This window comes from Abrus precatorius, unplaced genomic scaffold (assembly GCF_003935025.1).
Source record: "Abrus precatorius isolate BTA unplaced genomic scaffold, Abrus_2018 Scaffold6, whole genome shotgun sequence".
In the NCBI taxonomy this organism is placed as follows: domain Eukaryota; kingdom Viridiplantae; phylum Streptophyta; class Magnoliopsida; order Fabales; family Fabaceae; genus Abrus; species Abrus precatorius.
This window is the reverse complement of record NW_020874406.1, coordinates 899,500-921,252: the sequence shown is the minus strand read 5'-3', so window position 1 is coordinate 921,252 and position 21,753 is coordinate 899,500. Positions and strand designations below refer to the sequence as shown.

Here is a 21,753-nt window from a genome sequence, read left to right as displayed (position 1 = left end):
TTACTAATTTAATTATACTATTTAGAATACAATATTATCCTATGTTTTATTTCAATAAATATTTTCTTAAATTTCTTTATTTTTAAAATCAAAATATTTTTATATGTATAATATTAATACATACATTACTTTGTCATTCAAATGTAATAAAATCATATAGATAAAATTTATCATATTTTATTAACAATTTCTAATAGCAATGTATGGCTTACTCCATCGTAAAATCGTGAGTCATAATTTAGTTATACTATCCAATATCCTACACATGTTAATTATCTTAAATTTCAAATAAAAAGTAAAAAATCATAATTTCTCCGCTACATTGCAAAATATGTATAAGAGCAAGAATCAAAACACGGACAACCCCATTATTTTAATATTTATTTATTTATTTTGGTTTAAAAAGAACAAATAAAATATTAAATTTACGAATGAAATGAAACTTTAATTTTACACAAGTTAATTAGACATAATTAAACTATGAAACTTAGATCTGATGTTGTTTTAGATTTTTACATATTTTTTTATAATTGTGATAGCGACTCCTTCGATCTTTCTTTCTACTCTTTTCTCGTTTTCAATATTCATCATAGTTTATTTTTTTCCCATCGTGGCGGTCTGTTGAGCAGGACTGTATATATACATAATGTGGTGAAGGATTATTTTCTATCTACACACAAGCAGTGATAAACCGCAAAATATATGAAATGCCCCACCAGCTCCAATGAAACAGAAGTAATCGCAATAGTGAAAAGTGTTCAGTGGGAGGTGCGGACAATGTTCAACGTTGTATCCAACTTACGAATATGAAATTCTTCTGATGCATATTCATCAGCGAACTCAAAATAACTTGCAGGAATTTCCCCAGCAGTCAAAGATGCTACACAGTCAAACTGTCGTGGAAAGGCCATCCACTTCGAATCAGATCCATGTTCAAACATTAGCGATATATTCTGTCAAATTAAATGAAAACTTGAATACCTTTTGTTGCAAGTATTTTTCTCGTACTCCTTGTAAAGGGCTTCCTTTGATAGTCGAGTGCATCGCTTGTATAGCCAGGACACATTCCTTAAGGTCACATGGTTTATATCCTGTTTGGCATAGTAACGCTAGGTGCTGCTTGACAAGGGGGAAAAAAGAAAAGCGGTCACTGCTAATGGGAATTTAAATGCATAAGATTAATTTATGCATTTGTGTTCTTATATCTTAAACTTGCACAATTTGACCATCTCAGTTCAACACCCGTTATGACCGTAGTTATATTTCTGACAGGGTGCCCTACCTTGCAACTAATCAATGAGATAATCACGTATTATTATTGCAAGGGGAATTTGACAGTGCCCCATTACAAGTTAATGAATTAAAGTGAAATTGGAGTATTTCGTACCCAAGGATGTTTGGTTGGTTGGATTATAAACCTGGATAGAAATAATGCGGACGCTGCAGCCACGGACGGTAAGAACTTAAGGCACTTATAGTCTAGTAGGCATAACTCCAAAAGATAAGAAGCCAAGAATTCCAGTTGCTGCTTGGAATGCTGCCACGGAGTATAAACATGAAAGAATCATATCAGCGGTAAAGTAAGTGACTTAATTAGTTAAAAGGGGAAATTCAATTGAGAGTACCACAAAATTTTTCTGAGCAGCTTTGATACAAATTCTGCCATCAGCATAAATTGTGAAGCGAGTAAGTAGCAGAATTAGAAAAGGAAACATGCGGTGTTGTTATGATACATATAAAGAAGCAAAATTAGTTGCCTGAGAAAAGTTTTAGCGGTGGGATGGCCCAAGTCGAAGTTCAAGGAGGTGAGGAGCTCCCTCTCCATGCGCGTAACCTCTGCGAGGGTGTAAGTGTTATCTGTCATATAGCAAAAGTCCTCGGCATGTGGAGGACTGATCTCTTCATATTTGCTGTTAATTAATAATAATTACCTTAGATTAGTATAAATAATATATAATATAAATGATGGATTAGTATTAATACTTACGAGGCAATAAGCAAGGAAGAAACCCCGAGAAGTTGAAGGTGGTTAGTGTTGATAGGACGAGTAGATAGGAAGCGATCGATGCAAGATACAGCAAGATAAATGGTATCAGAAGTGAGGTTGTATTCCTGAGCAACCTCCATTAACCAATCCACCAGAATCCCTCTCATCTTCTCTGAAACATCTCTCTGAACTGTCTCCGTATAATTCGCCACTGGCCTTCTATTCACCTCCATCTGAATCTCAACGAATTACCAATCCCCTAACTTACTAACATTTCCTTCATTAATACGAATCAATTCATGCAGTTTGTTACAGACATACCTCCAAGGCGCGAAGATGCTTGTAGATGGAAGAAGAGGAAGAGGCCTCATTGCACTTCTGCATCATCTCCGTCTTCTCCTTCGTTGTGCTATTATTGGTGAGATCGCCGAGCACTATCCTCTTCTTCGCCGCCGGTAACTCTGCCGGCTGGTTCAACTGCCGTTTGAAGTTCTCTTGTTGACCCATGCCAGACTGAAACGGATTCTTTGTTCTTTATAAATGCTAACTGGGTTTCAATTGATGCCGCCTCTAATAAATTAATGAAGCTTAGGATTTTAATTTTTTTCGTTATGAGCAAAATGCCGCCATTTTCATCGGTTCAAAATCTCCATGCCGCGCTCTACCATGCTTCATACATATCTCACCGACCCTAAAATTATTTAAAAGGAAAGAAAATGTCTATATGCCATCCCTATCAACTAAAATGTCATAAACAAAAACAATTAAATTTATTTCTATTTCACATGTTTAAACATTTTTTTGAGGTGAGCATTTTCAAATAAACTTTTACTTATACTGGACTTTTATCTGTCTCTACATGTTCACATATGAATTTTTATTCATAAATAAGAGTACTTGTAAAAATTATTCTCTTTTTTTATTATTATGTTATGTTTCATACATTAAATATATGTTTTTTATTTGGTAATTAATATATGATTTTTTAATTCATTTTTAACTTAACTTCTTAAAAAGTTTAGAAACTTATCTCGCTAATTTAATCATATTTATTATACTAAAATATTTATTATTTTTGAGAATAAAATATTCAATTTTTTATAATTTATACTTTATTAACTTAAAAATAATTATGCATTTAATTTTTATTAAAAATATTTTAATTTAATAATAATCGTGCTAATTACAAACTACTCACTAGTGTTATACAAAATAGAGAAAAAAAAAAACCAGTGATACACAACAAAGTCACAGTTGTACTACATTTTAGAGTGATAGCTTTTTCATTTACCTACTACGAGTTTTCATGTTAAAAGAAAAGGAAATGTTAAATAAGGTTTATTGAAGTAATAGTTAAAAATAAAAAATAACAAAAAATTCATTAAAAAAATTATCATCTCCTCTTTTATGGAATTAATTGTATTGTTTATACATAATCATTAATTGTCCTTATTGAGACTTTACGAAATAAATTTATGAAATTTGATATTTCGAAATAAATTATTCATTAATATTTGGTAAAAATACAATTAAATATTAAAGGGAATTTATTACTTAAAATAAGTGTAAATAATATTAATGCCAAAATATTTTGTCAATTAATGCATTTTCTTAAATAAGTATTGAGTAAAATTATGAAATATTAAAATCATGAAATACGCCGACCATATGGTTTTTAGGGTCAATTTTAATCAAAGCCTTTTTGCCCTTTCTTCCAAGTTTATTATTATTATTATTATTATTATTATTATTATTATTATTATTATTATTATTATTATTATTATTATTATTATACAAAATTTATAATTTTATTAATTTTATCAAATTTTTACACATTTCTTGGCATTATATTTAAATTTTATTTCCATTAATAAAATTAGTAAATTGTGTATAGTTAGGAATAGAGATTGAATTATTTAATTAGATGAAATAACTACAAAAATAAAGTTTTAACACTAAAATCTAATTGAATAAATGGTAATAGATGTTTAAAATTGTCTTAAAAAGTTAAATATAAATTATTCTAATGATTTTAAGCAATTAAAAACTTAAAATCTTAATCACAAAAATATTCATACAATTGTGTTTACATTTTTCTTTCGAAGATTAAACATATAATTATACGAGTTCTTTTTAAAAGATAAAGATTCGATCTCTCTCTTGTTATTTTTAATTAGGAAACCCATGTCAAATATAGTTAAAATATACAGCCTCAGAATAAAGAGTTATCCTTGTGTTTTTTAATATATTTGAACGTATATTCTTCATTCATGTGATTTCTTTGCTCTATTTGCTACTCATTCTTGTTTGTTTGTTTTGGTAAGAGGAATCTTGTGATATTAGTATTTGTTATTTAGTCTATGTGAGCATAAAGCACATGATTTTCAATCCTATGTATTACGCACGTAAGGAATGCACTTATCTTTAAAGAAAAATTTAGTAAATGTGTTTACGCATCAATGAATAGGAATGTTAAGATATATCTATATCTGCATCAATATATATATATATATATATATATATATATATCTTAAACTTATTATAATTTTTTAAAATAATTTTTAATTAATTATAAAAAGTGTATTTAAAATAATAAATAAATATTTTTATTAATTAATACTTTTCGTTTTATGTTACATGTTTCTTTAAATAGTTTAATTTAAAGAAACATAAACGTTACGTTAAATAATTGAAAAAATACCTTTTTTTCTGATATACTTTTATTTATTGATATCTCATCTAAATTTTTGAATAAATTTATAACTATATCTTAACTCTTTAAATAAGGTATTTTAATCAAAAATATGTATTTTATTGTAATAACTTTTATAATTAATATTTTTCTTAAGAAGGATACAACAATTTAAAAAGAAAATATTATGAGACGAAATGAGTACTTTTTTTTTTTTTTTGCTATTGAAATGAGTACCCTTTGTTGAATTATTTTTATTGATTATATATAATGCATTAACTGTCCTTTAACTGTAAGTGATAAATTTATTAAATTTTATAATTTTAATTTTTAAAAAATGAAATATCCATTGACCAAATAAAGGCAATAAATAGAATATTAAATGTCATTTATTTACTAAAAAAGATGTGTAAATATAATGATAAAAATTTCTATATTCAAAATAATATCATGCATTTATTGGTTAGGAATGAAAAACAGTTTTCTTTTTCACTCAAGTGTTAATTTTAATTAATAAATATCAATTTTTTTAATGTGTACAAAATTGTATAGAATAAGAATTCATATATAATATTCTTTATAAAAAAATTTAATATTCAATAAAATTTAATACACTTATATTATTAAATGCAGTAATTTTTCTAAAAATTAATTGCTTATTAATATTTATCATGTATAATTTTAGAAAAAAATATAATTTTTTACAGAAAATATATATCATAATATTGTTTTAGGCGTTAACATATATCTTAGATAATATATATATATATATATATATATATATATCAAAGAAAATGGCTTTATCCTGCCACAACTACGAGTGGTTTTAGTACTAAAAAAATAAAAAAAATATGTAAAGATAACAAATATTGTGTAAATGAATCTTTCAATTTTTAACTGCATGATATAATCCAAAGCTAAAGGGGCTTTGTTGATGCCATGTCATGCATGGAGAACAACGGTTGCGGATCAATGCCATCAACATTAAACCCTAAAACCCGAGGCGCCAATCCAACAGTATCTTTCCTTATTTCATATCAACAAAATAATCTCTCATTAATGTCTTCTCTCTCTAAGCCTTGCAGTTTTGAATGCGGATTTTAGTAACAATAAAACAATCAAACAAGGGATGGATATATATATTCCCATTCTCAATTAGCACATTCAATCTAATTCCAAACACCACTATCTCTATCTTTGATATCTCGTTTTGTCTCTATCTTTGGGACAACTAAATCCCTTATTTTCTTTTCGCTTCTCTATCCATGGAGGCTGAAGGTGCACAACAAGACCTTAGAAGCTTCCTCATCGCATCTCCTTCACCTGAAATCAAAGATGTTGATGCAGCACTGTTCAGTAACCACACTCATCCATCGGTTCCCCGAAACTCGCAGAACCCTAATTGGCGGAATCCAATTTCTGGTGGACTCGAAGACCTTGCATCTTCCATGGGGAGACTTAGTTTGTCCCCTCCTGTCCCTTTGTTCGTGGATCAAGCTAGCTCGCAAAGGTTCAAGTTTGCCGATACAGGGCAATTCAGTGTCAATAACACTTTGCAAGATTCCCTTTGTCTTCCCAATCCCTCGATGGGTACTATTAATTCCTGTGTATCGCATAACGGGATTAGACGACTAGGCTCTCATGGTCACTATGAGTTGGACGCTGAACAATTCCTCCAGCGTCGTAGTTTCAGTTCCCTTGAGGATGTGAAGGGACAAATGGGTTCGCTGGCACAAGTCGATCAACGTGGGTGTCTTTTGGGGAAGCCGGCGGTAATTGAAATGATCCTGTGGCAAGTCAAGGATCATTTTTGCGACCTAATGATGGATCAGCATTCTAGTTACTTAATTCAAATTGTTTTTGAAGCCAGCAGCGTGGAACAGAAGACCAGGATTCTTTCCTTGGTTATTCGAAATGAGCACAAGCTTAAGGAAGTCTGCATGCATAACCATGGGTACCACTATATTTTAATATTACTTATCTTCTTGATATCTGGGCGCATGTAATTAAAATTGAAGTTTTCGTTGTTGAATTTTAATTCTTGTATGCTACAGGACTCGGTCTATCCAGAAGTTTCTGGAGCATCTCAAAACCCCAGAACAGATATCTACAGCTGTATTTGCTTTGAAGCGGATCACTGTCAGATTAAGTAAAAGCATCAATGGGGGTTATGTTATTCAACAGTGCTTGAAACTTTTCTCGCCTGCGCTTACAAAAGTAAAGCACGCTGCTTCCCTATCTTAATTGTATGCATATTCTGTTCCAAATGATATTGAAATTTTATATATTAGCTGACATAGAATTATTCTTGCACTTGATCATACTGATTAACAATCGTAGCTATCATCATAGAAGATCACTTTTTGCCTCGTTTCTGTACTAAGTTTTGGGAATCATTGTGGTATTTTTTCTTGAATAAGTCTCAGTTTCACGGTATTTAGTATATACTGTAGTTTGAAATCCCTTTAGTCTCTGTTCCCGACCTGCACCTATCAAGTTATCACCAGTATGTTTCTTATTTGAAGCTAGAGAACACCCATCAGTCTGCTAATTGGTTTTGTATTTTTTAAGTGGCATCACATCACATCACTTATTTAATACTTATGTTTAACTTATAAACATCCTGTGTTAACATTTATTTAACGTTTATTTAACAATTCTCTTTTTTATTTTTTCCAGTTATCGCTTATTACATTTATTGTCTCTTTTTCTTTAATTCTTCTCTTTCACTGGGTGTAAATACTTCTTGAAATGTCTATTAATCATCTCTCACAAAATATTATTTGTACTACTAATTAGGAACATTTTTATTGAGTATCTCATATATTTAATATATACTTTTAGGATACATATATACAGAAAAATAAAAATAATGATATACAATATCAATTTTTAGTAGTTTGAACAACCGAACTCTAATATATTGGTTTATGTCGAATGTTACATTGAGACTGAATATTCTTGCGTGAAACCATCCTTTCAGTTTATTCTAGATGAGGTAACAAAGAATTGCGTTGAAATTGCATCGGACAAAAGCGGATGTTCTCTTTTCCAAAAATGTCTTCATCATGCTAAGGGAGATGCCATGAGGCGGTTGATTGAAGAAATAGTTTCGTATGCCTTGGTCCTTGCAGAACATCCTTATGGGTTTGTTGTGTTCAACTCTTGAGCTACATTTTCTTTTAATTGCAAATAAGCTATATTTCGTTCATTTAAATCTTAACTGTTCGATATATTATTCTACAGAAATTATGTTGTGCAGTATGTTGTCAAAATGAAGATAGCCCAAGTAAATTCAGCGATCATATCACGACTTCGTGGTAAATACGTTCAACTATCTATGAACAAGCATGCTAGCAACGTGGTAGAAGACCTCTTAGAATTCTCAGAAGAGAGTGATGCTGCTATTATTGTTCAAGAGATAATGTACAACCGTAACTTTTTGGGGATTCTCCAGGATCCTTATGGGAATTATGTTGTCCAAAGAGCACTGAAAAATTGCAAGGTTATACATAACTCACGACCCGTGTGCGCGCGACAATTGTCTTTCTTACATGCTTTGTATTTGCACATTCTGCTTTTAACCATGTGCTTGATTTGCTTTGTCTTTTTTATTATTATTATTGCAGGGCACTCTTAACAAAATACTTTCAAGTAGCATTTTGTCTAATTACCCACATCTGCACAGCCATCTTTACGGGAAAAGAGTTCTGGCATTTGTTAAAGCACGCAAGATCTGTGTATGAAGGCGTGCATATCTACAAAGAGCTTGGCTATTGTTCATGTAATTTGTATGTCTTTGGACTCTATGTTTGTTGTGAGTAGCTAATGTATGCGACTATTTGCCAATAGCAATTTTTCTGATGTTGTCACCGGATTTTCTAGTGTAACTCTATGTTTGTTGTGAGGGAAAAAAATAAAGAATGGAGAGGAACTCTAATTCCTAAGGCCAAAACACCAAAATAATCAACAAAACGAGATGTCGTATTTCCATTGGAGGCACCCTCATCAACATAAGAGAACCAAATCTAGCCTCAAAATTTTTCGCTGGGGTATCAGGTCTGTAACTCGCTACCCTTGTTTGCTGAAACTTGCCATTTTGTACGCTGCAAAATTTCGATATATAATGGCTATACCAGTAAAAAGAGTTGAAATTCCTCATATCATATGTCAACAGAAGAACATCCTCCATTAAACCAGTTACCGCTTAACCGAAAACTATGCAGCAAGATTTATGATTAATGATTTAAATAAGAAATCACGTGTGAAAGAAAAGAATTCTCTCGTGGACGAAATTTAATTCCAATATTTAGATATTAAATATAATCCCATGGGCTCTCCCAGCTATTTACACTCGCTTCGTGTGCTTAACGAAGGTTGGTTGTGTACGGTAAAGATGAGGTGCTTAGAAAAATATGATTAAAATATATGTTTTTATTTCCTCACAAATGTTTTTTCTTTGTTTCATTTTAAATTTTAATTTAACTTCTATAAAAAAAAATTCTTATAATTTCTCTTTAATCTTATGTTAATTTTGATTATTAAGAGTGTTTATGGGTTGGGGGTTCTTGATATAAAAATTTACCAAATCTGTATAAATTAATCTTTTTTGTGTATAAAAAAATTGATTTTAACTATTTTTGCTTTTCAAGTCTTGGTTACGCCTTAATTCAATTATTTCAGTATAGTGCATATTTTGACATTGTTTAATATTTGAATTATAAATTAGGCTATAGATCTTATTTTAATGTTATTTTTGTTTTGTAGAAAAGTTAAGATACGAGCCTACAACTTTTGTGAAGAAATCAGAAGCTAAATCCTAACATCTAGAGCTAGAATTGGGCCTAAACTGGAAAAGAAAGAAAGCAAATGTGGATCCTGACCAGTGTGCAATATTTGAGTCATATCTTGATCCACAGACATCTAATTAGACCCATTCCAATGACAAGATAAGACCTCCCCAACTATACTCTCACCTATGCAAGAAGGGATCTTGCTTAGGCGAGATGAGCTTGCTCAGGCGAGGAGTCGCAGGAAAAATGGGAGACTCTCTGAACCCATTCTCGCCCAAGCAACGATGCTACTCGCTTAGGCAAGATGTCTCTCACTTAAGCAAGAATAACAAAAATTTGGGTGGTTTCACTCTCTAGTTTTCTTGCCCAGGCAAGAGCAGAGCTCGTTTAAGTGAGAGTTGACTCGCTCAAGCGAGAGTGCGCAGACCTGAAGGGGTCTTTAAGGAGCTTCTACACAGAAAACATTCATTTCTGATCACCATACAACTTTCCCTTCTCATTTTCTCTCTATTCTCTCACCTTCTCCCCTTAGAGAAAACTTTCTTGAAGCTGAAACTTCTTCCCAATCCAAGTGGGAACATCTATTTAGTGCGAATCTAAGTAAGTTTCTAAGATTTGGTTCTCCTATTCTACTCTTTATTCCTCGATTTCTCTTCTCAAGGGTCTCTATTTCATGATAATTGGGAGATCTGAGTACCTTGGGCTTTGTTTCTCTCTTGGGAATCATAAGGATTTTGATCTAAGATAACTCGTTTCTAGGCACGGGGAGCTTAATTTAGTTGGCCTTATTCATTCATTAATTAGATGTTTGATATGTGTGTGTGTGTGTGTATGTGTGTGTGTATAGGGACAGGATCTTTTTATACCAATGTAAGTCTAAAAACTCTTACACCCAAATGAGTCTTTCATTTAACTTAAATCTAATAGCTAGTGAAATAATAAATTATAATCCCTTAGATTTAAGTTAAATAAAAGGTTTAGATTGGGTGTAAGAGTTTTTAGACTTACACCGGTGTAAGAAGATCTTTCCCTATATATATAACCTTTTTATGTCTCTTAGTATTATAAATTTTTCTAAGGTGTTGTTTGATTTATAAAATTCTTTTTGACATTTTTTTAAAACAATTCTAAAATCATGTGGATGCATTATTAAAGTAATATTGCCAAATTCATCAATATAATACGGCATTATGAAAAAAAAATAATGATATATTGAAACTTTGATAAAACTTACAATATTGTAATACAAACTTCTTGCAAACTTCTCAGAAAGACGTGAAGACTATAAGAAGGTTTTCTTAAAACTATTGAGGGTAGGATTTTTGCTCGTGCTTTCAAATGAAGCGGAGCTTACAATTTATAGCAAGAAAATTACTATTCTAAGATTCCTTCAAATAATAATTTCTTCTTTTGTCAAATCTTCTTTTTCTTCATGTCGAGTCTTTTGTTTTCTTTTGTCAAATAATTTCTTCTTTTGTCAAGTATTCTTTTTCTTTATGTCGAATCTCCTTTTACTTTTGTCAAGTCTGTTGTCTTTTTGTTACTATAGAGAGATTCCATAGCAATCATCTTCATTATCAAAATAGCCATAGTCATCGTCACCGGCTGGATTGAGGCTTCTTCTGTTGTCCTTGTCAAAGGATATGCTTGTAACCTCTGGAGATATAGTTTCAATGATTTTCTTGAATTCTTCTTCACTTCCAGCTGTACTCAAACTAGCTAGAAATCTTGCTTTTTGTTGTAAGAAGACCTGCTTTTGTTTATCTTTTATTACATTCTCACTTAGAGGAGGATGTTGGATATTATTTTGTACCCATTGTATAATTTTCTCGGTGGTAAGTAAATCCAAGTTAAAATTGATCCACCATTTAACTTTTATGGTCCTAATTAATAACTGTATTGATGAATCATATTCCAACTTGGCATAATCATATTGCCACATCATGATCCATGAAATGCCTTGTGAGGCTATAAAAGAAATAAATTTATATGGTTCTTGAAAATTAGTTTTTTCTTTAAAGTGTGTTAAGGCAATTTGGGCTCTTTCTGGTAGGATCTGACTAACTGGTCCAAAATTATGGAACCAGGCTGAGAACCATTTGGGAAAATATAGAGAAATTCCCTTCTTGAACCAAATGAACCAGGAATGGGTATCTGGTCGAAGAAATAAAAACTTCTCCCATGCTCTTATATAATCAAAATAATTATATTGTGAAGGCTGATATTCTATTGCAAATTTTCGATAACAGTATAAATGTTGTCCCCACTCTTTTGGAGTGAGTATCTGACATATTTTGAATTTTGAAAAAATGATTTCTCTTTTCTCATTTTTCTTATGGGTTAATTCTATTGATTTTGAATCGATAAGAATTAACTCATAAAATTCTCTTTTTTGTTCTGATGTTGATGGAACCACATGACAATCTTGAGGGAAAACTCTTTTTGCTATTTCAGAACGGTTCCATTTAAACCATTCTGCTTCTATTTCCATTATTGAAAGACCATATGGTTTTTCAAAGTATTATGGGGTCTTATCAGTTATTGTGGGCTTTTTGTAAGCAGATTCTGCTCATGATGGTAATTTTCTAGTTTGGGTAGTAACTGTTTGAGAGTTTTGGTTTGGTTTAGCTAAAACTGTATACTGTTTGGTTAACTCCGGTGGTTGGATTTGAGCTTTATTTTGTAGTACTTGTAAACAAGTCATTGGCTTTTTACCTTTATCTCTAGTAAGAGTCTTTGGTATTTCTGGTTCACTCTTTTTTGGTAGGACATAGTCGGCACTGGTCATTTTTGACATTTTTTCTGTAAAAATTCTCTTGTTAAATAATCGGGTAAAAAGTTTTTTTCTCCTTTGATGTGTTGTATCTCGAAATCAAAATTAGATAATAATGCTTGCCATCTGGCGAAAATATGTTTTGAAACTAAATTCTGAACATCTTTCTGTAAAACAGAAGGTGCTGCTTTACAATCAGTTCTTACTAAAAACCTTTTGTTAAATAAATCATCTTGAAATTTTTGGATGCATAAAACAATGCTCAAAATTTCTTTTTGTTGTGCAATATGTCATATTCCTGAGTAATATCTTATAACTTGTTCTATTGTAGACTCTGGTAATTTTTGTTTAAGAATTCCTCCATAACCTAGATCTGAAGCATCAATTTCTACAATCAAATAGGCGGAAGGATATGGAATTCCTAAACAAGGGAGACTTTTAACTAATATTTTTGCTTGTTGTACTACTTTAGTCATTTCTTTATCCCATGGCTGGGGATTCTTCCTAAGACGTTTATATAAAAGGGCACATATGGTTCTAATATTTGGTAAAAAATCTGCTACATAGTTTAAACATCCTAAAAACCTTTGTAATTGAGTTTTGTCTTTTAATTGGTCCAAAAATTTGTCAGCAAATTCTATAGACCTTTGGATTGGTGTTATTGTACCTTGATAAATATTAAACCCTAAAAATCTTATTTTGTCTTGAAAATTTTTTATTTTTTTAGCTGATATACATAACCCATTTTGTTTAATTAATTCTATATATTTATTTAAGTGTTGTATATGTTGAATGATGCCTTTTGAAAAAATTAATACATCATCTAAATAAACTATTGAAAAGTTCATATAAGGATAAAATATATTGTTCATAATTTCTTGAAACTCACTTGGGGCATTTTTTAGTCCTTGAGGCATTACATTCCATTCAAAATGTCCAAATGGTACTACAAAAGCTGTTTTATATCTATCTTGTTCTTTTACAGATATTTGGTAATACCCTGATTTCATATCAAATTTTAAAAATATATTGGCATTAATTAATCTTTTAATTAAATCTTGTTTATTAGGTATAGGATACCTAATCCATTTTAATACTTTATTTAAAGGTTTGTAGTTTATTACTAATCTTGGAGCTCCTCTTTCTTGTTCTGAGGCTTTATTTACATAAAACCCAGTACAACTCAAAGGTGATTTTGAAAGTCTAATTAAACCTTTTTCTAAATATTCTTTTAACTCTTGTTTGCAGAATTTTAGTTGTTCCTCATTCATCTGTATAGGTCTAGCTTTTGTGGTATATTTGTTTCATCAAATCCTTCTTCATATGGTAACTTTATTTCATATTTTTTTTATGGTGAAAGGCTATAGGATTTAAATTACAAATTTCTTTGGTAATTCTTTTTTCAAAATCTTGAATGATTTTTTTAATATTTTTATTTTTAATTGTTCTTCAATTCTTTTATATTCTATTTCTTTATTTATAAAATTAATTTGCCTTGTCTTTCTTTCTATTATATTTAATTTTGTTATTGATGCTTCTTGTACTAGGTTTAATTCCCTAATCTTTGGAGGTTGTAAGAATTCAAATTTTATTTCTCTATTTGGTATTACCTTACTAGTAATTCCGGTGTTGTTAATTTCACAAGGATATAATAATGTTAGAAAGGGGGTGCCTAATATTATTTTGTTCCCTATATCTTTCACTAATATAAATGATGTGGTAAAACATATTTTGTTTTTACAAATTTTTCCTTTTGATAATTTGTAATTTATTTTAAGTTTATTTCCTCCTGTGGCCGATAATTGTTCTGTAAGAATTATTCCTTCTTGTATACAATTAACGTCTGCTCCTGAGTCTATTAGAGCTATTAGATTAAATTTTTCTTGTTCTACAATTAGTGTTATTTCACACCACCATTTGTGTGAAGTTATCAGTGTTAATAATTCTAAATTAAATATATCTGGTTGTTCTTCTATTTTTGTTCCTGATGTACTAGTTTGATTTTCTTGTAATTTAAGAATCTCTTTGCCTTTTAGAAATAGTAATCTAATTTCTAAGTCTTTTTTATACTCTTTTAGTTCTTGTATTTCTGTTTTTAAATTTACTATTTTTTTTTGTAAATCTTTTATAGTTGACTTGGGGTTCGAAATCTTTCAAAGACTTCTGTCATCTCTATAGGCTTAATTACCACTTCTTTTGGTTCTTTTCTAGTTACAAATTCATTAAGTTTTTTAATGAATTCTACTTTTAAAGGCCCTTCTTCAAGGCCTTCTATTATTATTGTTATTAAGGCTTGAGTTTGATCTCTAGTTATAGTATTAATTTGTGAATTTTTACAATCATCACAATTACATAATCCTGGTCCTAAACAGAAATTTTGTTCTTCTTCAGATTCCTCTGAAGTATTGTCTAGTTGATAAATTTTATTTTCCTGTGCATTTTCATTTTCATATTCTTTATCTAAAAATTCTGGTTCTGGTTCAGAATTTATTAAAATTGTATGAAGAACTTGTTTGAGTTCTTCGTTTTCAATAGAATTGATTCTCTTTTCTATTCTACATTTATCTGCACGATGACCATACTTTCCACATTTCCAACAATTTCCTTTAAATTGATTATTGTTGTTATTTGTATTTTGTGATGGTTTAGTTATGTTTTTCTTATATTATTTTTTATAAGTATTTTTCTTATATGGATTTTTGTTATAGTTTGGAGGATTTTGATTTTGTTTTCTTTTATTAGCTTTCCTAATTATTCTACTACGGGCTTGTATAGGCCCTATTCCATATTGTGCACAAAAACTTCCTAACTCAGCTTTTCCTATTATTTCTTGTTTTCTAATTTGGTTTTGTAATTTTATGTCTCCACATATTTTTATTCCTGTATCTATTACAAAACCATGTAGTTATCCTAAAGTTAATGTTCTATAATCAATATGTTCTCCTAATATATTTTTAATGTTTTCTATGACTTTTGCTGCGAACAAAGAGGGAATTCCACATATAAATCTTTCTTTCCAATATGGTTCATTAGCGTCTTCTAACATCATTACTTTTGACATAAACATATCCCTATACCAAGTATAATCAGTCATGGTTGGGCAGCTAAGTTTATGTAATTGTTCTCTTACTCTTTCTCTAAATACTATAGGATCTCCTGTAAAGTGTAATAATATTGTATAAATAAGTGTTACAACAGCATCTTGTTCATTATTTTCTTATTTAATGTGTCCTAATATAAATTCTCTATCGGCAGGGGTTACATAATTATCCCACGAGCCTCTAAGTTGTCCTGTAAAACCTTGTACAATGGCTTCAACTGTTACTCTATCAGAGGCGTTTCTCATTTTATAAGCAGTGGCTGACATAGCCATTTGTTGTGTAATATCAAAAATTTGTTGTTCAGAGGCACCATCAATATTCCATTCAACAATATCATTGCCTCCATAGGAATTTTGTACAAAATATGGCCTATTTTCTAAGGCAACATCTGGTAGAGTAGGCCTATTGTAATAATGTTTTATTTTTTAATGTTCATAAATCTTATTTATTTCTAGAGTATTTATTGTTTGCTTATCTATACTTAACTTAGCTATTTTTGTTTTTATTTCTTCTATATCTAATTCAAGTCCGGATTTCTTTCCTAATTCTTTCATAGCTTGTGCGGACATAGTAGTAATTGGGTATATTGGTTTATCTAAATAATGTAATTTTTTAATATTATTATTACTATTAGAATTTTCTTTATTATTTTCTATTCTGTTTAACTGATTAGTCATTAAATTTATTATTATGTTAGAATAATTTAATTGTTGGTGTATCTTATTTATATCTTTTTTATTTATTAGTTCACTATTTTCATTAGTCTTTTTGTAAGGGCTAGCTTCTACTTCTTCATTTTCTACTTGTATTTTTATTTGTTCTAAAGGAGGATATTCAGCTTCTATTATTTTTCCTGTAGTTGTTTTCCATATATTTTTAATTTTTTGTAAAGGATTTATCTCTTTATTAAATGGATAATTTATATTATTTTGAATACAATATTTTTCCATCCATGGGAAAAAAAATAAGTATTTATTTGTATTTCTTCTAAATATTTATAAAATTTTTCTCTGATTTCTGCCCTTTGTTGTTGAGTAAATGTTTTTATTAACCAAGTTTTTCTATCTATGTTGTGTTTTCCATCTATGACTTCTTTAATCCATTTTTTATCTATAGTAAAAAGCTCAGTTTTTTCTATTGTATTTAAAACTTGAGAAGGTGTTGGACTATAATTTATTTCAGAATTTTGATCATATACTGGAATAGAAACTCTTGGTCTAGTTATATTGTCTATTTTGGTTAGGTCTATATCTACTGTTGATCCGCTAATAGAATGTCTTGAGGGTTCTCTAATAGTGGATGGTTGTGTTATACGAATCGATCTAGACCTATTCATTCTCAGTCTAAACCTTTCTGGTTCTTCTATTACATCCCTTATCTCTGTATTTTCTTGTTTAATAGAAGAGGGTTCTTTAAAAACCCATTCTTCTTGTATGGTTAATTGGTCGTGTCTTAATCTTTTAGGTACTTGTACTAAACTTCTGTTGAGATTGGCTTGTATGACAACAGTTTCGTCTCTATTAATTTGCCTATTTGCTTTAAATCCATAAGGGATTTTGGTAATTTTGTAATAGACTCTATAGATCACATGAAATGGATCAAACGAGTCATCTATTATATTTTCTTTTATTTTTGTAAATATCTTTATAGCTTTGGATGTTTTCTCATTATCTAAGGACATTGATATGTTGGGATAACAATTAAAGAAAACTGGCCATCATGTAAATTACTTTCTAAAGCTGCTATTATTGAATCACTTTTATTTTGTAACTTCATATCTCTTAATAGTACAAGTATAGGAAGATCTACTCCTATCTTGAAGTTTGGTTTAACTACTAATTATATTAATCCTATATGGATATTTAAAACCTTCTTGTCTATGGTTTTGTATAAGTTGATCTTCTAGAAGTTGAATTGCATCATTTAATTTTGTTCCAAGATAAGAATATTCTATTTTGTGAATTTGTTCATGATTATTTCTAAACGACCAAACAGATCTATCTTTGTATACATCTTTTTCTTTAACTATAGGAATTGACCAATCATGTAAAGATTTTTCAATATCATCTATGGTAATCTGTTGTGGTGTTGTTGAAGAAGAGGAAACTATTTGTGAAGAGGAAGAATTTTCATCTTCTACTCTCATTACTCTTGTAATTATTTCTCTATTTCTACCTAGAGCTAAATTACTCATTGTTCTTAGTAAATTTGCCATCTTGAATCCTAAAGGCTATGGGAACACCAAGGCTTACCAACGGTTTTACTGCCCACGCTCAAGACTTACTACCGGGAACACCCTCCAGGCTTACCAACGTACACACAGCTCTCACTGCTACCCATTTAGATTCTAAATAACAAACTTATGTTTGAACAAGTTATAATCAACTCAAGATATGACAGAAAGAAGATTACAAGATTAATGATGTGCACATGATGTTCAATTCTAACCTTTCTCTCTCCCCTCCTGAAATCATATAGTGTCATCCTAGCCATGAATAGGTTGATGTATGGGTAAACCCTAAAGTAGAATACAGAATATATGTGGCTGATTTGTGAAACCCTTCGTTATTATATGAATGATGTGTCAAAAATGCTAAGATTAACGAATAAATGTTGATATTTTGTATTGGTTATATTCTCCCAGATCATAAACAGTTCCTTTTGGTTTATTTGTTGATTTGCTGTATTGAGTTGATGAAAATTGCTAATATGTTAAGATGTGTGGATAATTTATAATATGTTTGTATGAACTCTATAATTATGACTGTTGATTATATAAGCTCACCCTTACATTTTTTCTGTGTCATTATGTGTATGGCAATGATCGTACGGTAGTACGTGAGTAAATGTGACAAGTGATGCATCTACTTTTCACACTGAAAGGTCTAGCTGAGGAAAGTTTGGAGTATAGCATACTTTCTGAAAGAATTGTAGCTTTATTATTTTGTTAGTTTAAGTCTTAGTGATAGGTCTAGACTATTTAGCTACAGTTTTCAAAAAATATTTTGTTTTTTATAACTTGTATTTTGAGCTCCAGGTTCAAGCAACTTTAATGTAAACGTTGTTAAAGGAAGATTACTTATGTATATATATATCCAAAAAAATTTATAACAAGATCTAGTTTATCATTGAAATTGAGTTTTATTTTGTGCCCGTTATTTGTCCTGAATTAAGTCTCAATTCTCTTTTGAAATGTGAAAAATTTTATACATGTTTTAATTTAGCAGCATGTCACGAATCATTTTCAAAAAGGGGTTATGACAAATTAAATTCTCTCTGTTCTCTCACCCTCCCTTGTTAGAGAAAATCCTCTCAGAGACTAAACCCCTTCCAAATCCAAGAATGAAGTCCATTCCATCCCAACCCAAGTAAGTTTCGAAACTTAGTTCTCCAACTTCTTTCATTAGTTCTTTGTTTCCTCTTTCTTAAAGAGTTTTTACCTTGTAGTATAAGGAAACCCAAATCATTCAAGCCATACTTTCTATTTGAACATTGTGCTTTTCCTTTAAAACTCACATGAATTTTGATCTAGGAAATCTATTTTCAGGTAAAGAGAGTTTATACTAACTTATCAGTGTTACCCACTGAGATAATAGAAACACTTGTATGCAAATCTTGATGTAATTGAGAATGAAACAATTTATGAGAAAATCCTAAGGTAGAATACATATATATATATATATATATATATATATATATATATATATTGTGCTTTGTCATGTAGAAATGAAAATGATTTTCATCATTCTAGAGTCGAATTATATATTTAGGTGGGTAGACATATAACGATAAGAAACACACTAAGTTGTACTGTGGCTGGATCTAGATACCAAGATGAGTCGCTCCCAAACTGGAAATAGTTCCTTCTGGATTACTTAGACTGTGAAACCAATTGAGATTAAGTTATTGCATTTGCATTAGATGGGCTAAGAACTGGCTGAAATTGCTGCATTATTTTGGTGATATTTTTAAATGCTATATAAATATTTATGTAGTATTTTGTACCCTATGATTATGACTATTTGTTATATAAGCTCACCCTTACATTCTGTCTGTGTTGGTGTATATTGCAATGAGCAGGTATGACAGATGATGCATCTACTTTCCATGCTGGAGGGTCCAGCTCAGGGATGTTTGGATTTTAGCATGCTTTTTGAAAGAATTGTAACTTTATTTATTTTTTTATTTTAGGTCTTAGTAGTGGGTTGTAACATCCTAATATTTTAGTATAGAAATCGCATTTTTTTTATTGATCATTTAGAAGGAAAATGTCATTTTTTGCATTAATTAAATATTATTTTATCAAATCAATGAAAGTCTTATTGTGGATGGGTTCATTGTAAATAAAAATGTTCAAATAAGTACAATATTAATAGAAATGGCAATGAGTTTAAAGAATGTAATAATTCATAATCAAAATTTTCTTAATTAAAAACTGAACATGCATTTTATAAATATCAAGTATAATAATTTACAAACTGTTTGTCAAAATATATAGGACTTAAAATAACATTTACAAAGTCAAAATAATTATATCAAGTTGACAAATTAAGTCCTAGAGTATTTCCCAAAATACACTAGACACTGAGAATCCAGTACTAATCGGTCCCATCCTAACTCTCTATTTCTGCCAAGTCTTTAGAATCGCAGTCATCATCTGTTTCAAGATAACGATCACCTAAATCTGCAATAACTTGCATGCCCATAATTCGCTCAAAAGTCCATCTGGATGGTCTTTTGAGATGGTCATGATCGTGATACGTAAGTAAATAGGTTACGGCTGTTGGAGTTCTCACGGTATCAGGGAATATATATACATAGAGAGTATGATGTATTCTACTTACAGGGAAATCAAAAGGAATACTATAATATAGTTCCATCTCTATCATAATGATATTCATAGGCACATCATCAACATGTACAGCAGTTCTAAAGTAGCACAACCTTTGATATTTGTTAAATAGATAGTTAAGTCTATTATGTACAAAACTATCTGTTCGGAGGGCAAGTGTACCCATCAAGAAGTAATAAAGGGTTCTTAAATTAAGTTCCCGAAATATCGTCCCACAAGGATTGATTTTCAATTACTAAGAATTTCCTAATTCAATTGTTTAAGCTTCAAAGATACGAGATTAATTAAAAACAAGAATTTATAAAATCAATTATAAAACTAAGAGCAAGGAATACAATGCACGTCTTGGTTAAACTTATCAGAGAGGAACCTAGGGCATATGAGTTTCCTTATTCAATCCTTTATGTTATTTTTCTGTTTAATTCTAAATCCGATTTCCTTGTGATTACCAATCATTGAAACGAATACTATTAATACCCAATGGTCATGCAATATTAATATTATTTTCTCTAAATTAACATCCTCAATGGTCATGCAAGACATCAAATTGAGAAAGTTTAAGCAACCTATAAACTTGTTAATTTAATAATGATTAGAAAAGAAAGATTAGTTTGGTCCACCTAATCTTTTGTCTTGTTTTACCCTATAGATTTATTAATTAACTGAGGTATGGTCACCTAATGATATAATTAATTAGGATTAAGAGAGAAGCACAATAGGATAAAATCTAATCACAAAACAGAAATCAAATTTAGATTCAAACATCAAAATTCCATAAATTCATGAACAATAGTTCTCATAGCCCTAGCTATGGACTTAATTACTCATGCTAAAGAAAAGAACTAAAACAATCATAAACAAAGCCATAATTAAAAGAAATAGCAAACTAGAGTATGAGATGTGTTTCCGGTCTTCAAGTACGATTGCTTGAAGCTCCAAGTCTCGCCAAGCATGTGCCAAGGATCTCGTGCAAGAGAGACGAGATGAGAGGTGTATCCGAAAGCCAAAGACTAGATGTAAAAATTGTCGTCCTTTACGATGCTTAAGATCTCCTTTTTAATAGGGTTTGAAAACCCTAAAGACTCTTAATAATTGGGCTTCTCACAGATAAGCACAGCCATGCAAGGCCTTAAGCACGACCGTGCATGGGCTCGGAGTACCCTCGTGCTTGTTGAAAAGGTCTGGGTGTGCTGACTGCTGCGAAGCTCTAATCTTCTATCAATTTGGAACAAAAACACACCCAAAGTATACTTACGACATCTTTATACCAAACTGCATAATTAATATATAAATTAGTGTAAGCACCAAATAAAATAAAGGTCAAATATGAATATATGGGCTGTAAAATAGGGTCTAATTACAGACTTATCACTATCTACGAGTCTAATTCTCTCTTTGGATGCTGTCATCTTGGTCCCTTGAAATATTTATGTAAGGATGAGTCTTTATTCATATTACCAAACATACATTCATAATTAGTCACACTATACAACAACAGTAATACAACAATCAATCATATCACAAAATCATACTCATATGCATGCCAAAATATTTA

General features: G+C 30.4%; 2 protein-coding genes across 2 annotated transcripts; one reads left to right on the top strand and one right to left on the bottom strand.

Annotated features, from left to right (window-relative positions):
* Nucleotides 1–758: 758 nt before the first annotated feature.
* On the bottom strand, nt 759–2,494 carry LOC113869229 (putative cyclin-A3-1). Its single transcript, XM_027505456.1, has 6 exons — nt 2,309–2,494; nt 1,988–2,220; nt 1,758–1,910; nt 1,626–1,659; nt 1,388–1,537; nt 759–953 (listed from the first exon to the last, which is right to left on the bottom strand). Exons 1-6 carry the CDS (start codon nt 2,492–2,494, stop codon nt 759–761), a joined length of 951 nt encoding a protein of 316 aa, XP_027361257.1.
* Nucleotides 2,495–5,944: 3,450 nt separating this feature from the next.
* On the top strand, nt 5,945–8,425 carry LOC113869228 (pumilio homolog 12-like). The gene is made up of 5 exons (XM_027505455.1): nt 5,945–6,633; nt 6,734–6,896; nt 7,663–7,826; nt 7,926–8,184; nt 8,309–8,425. The coding sequence occupies exons 1-5, from the start codon at nt 5,945–5,947 to the stop codon at nt 8,423–8,425; spliced, it is 1,392 nt and encodes a 463-aa protein (XP_027361256.1).
* The last annotated feature ends 13,328 nt before the right edge of the window (nt 8,426–21,753 follow it).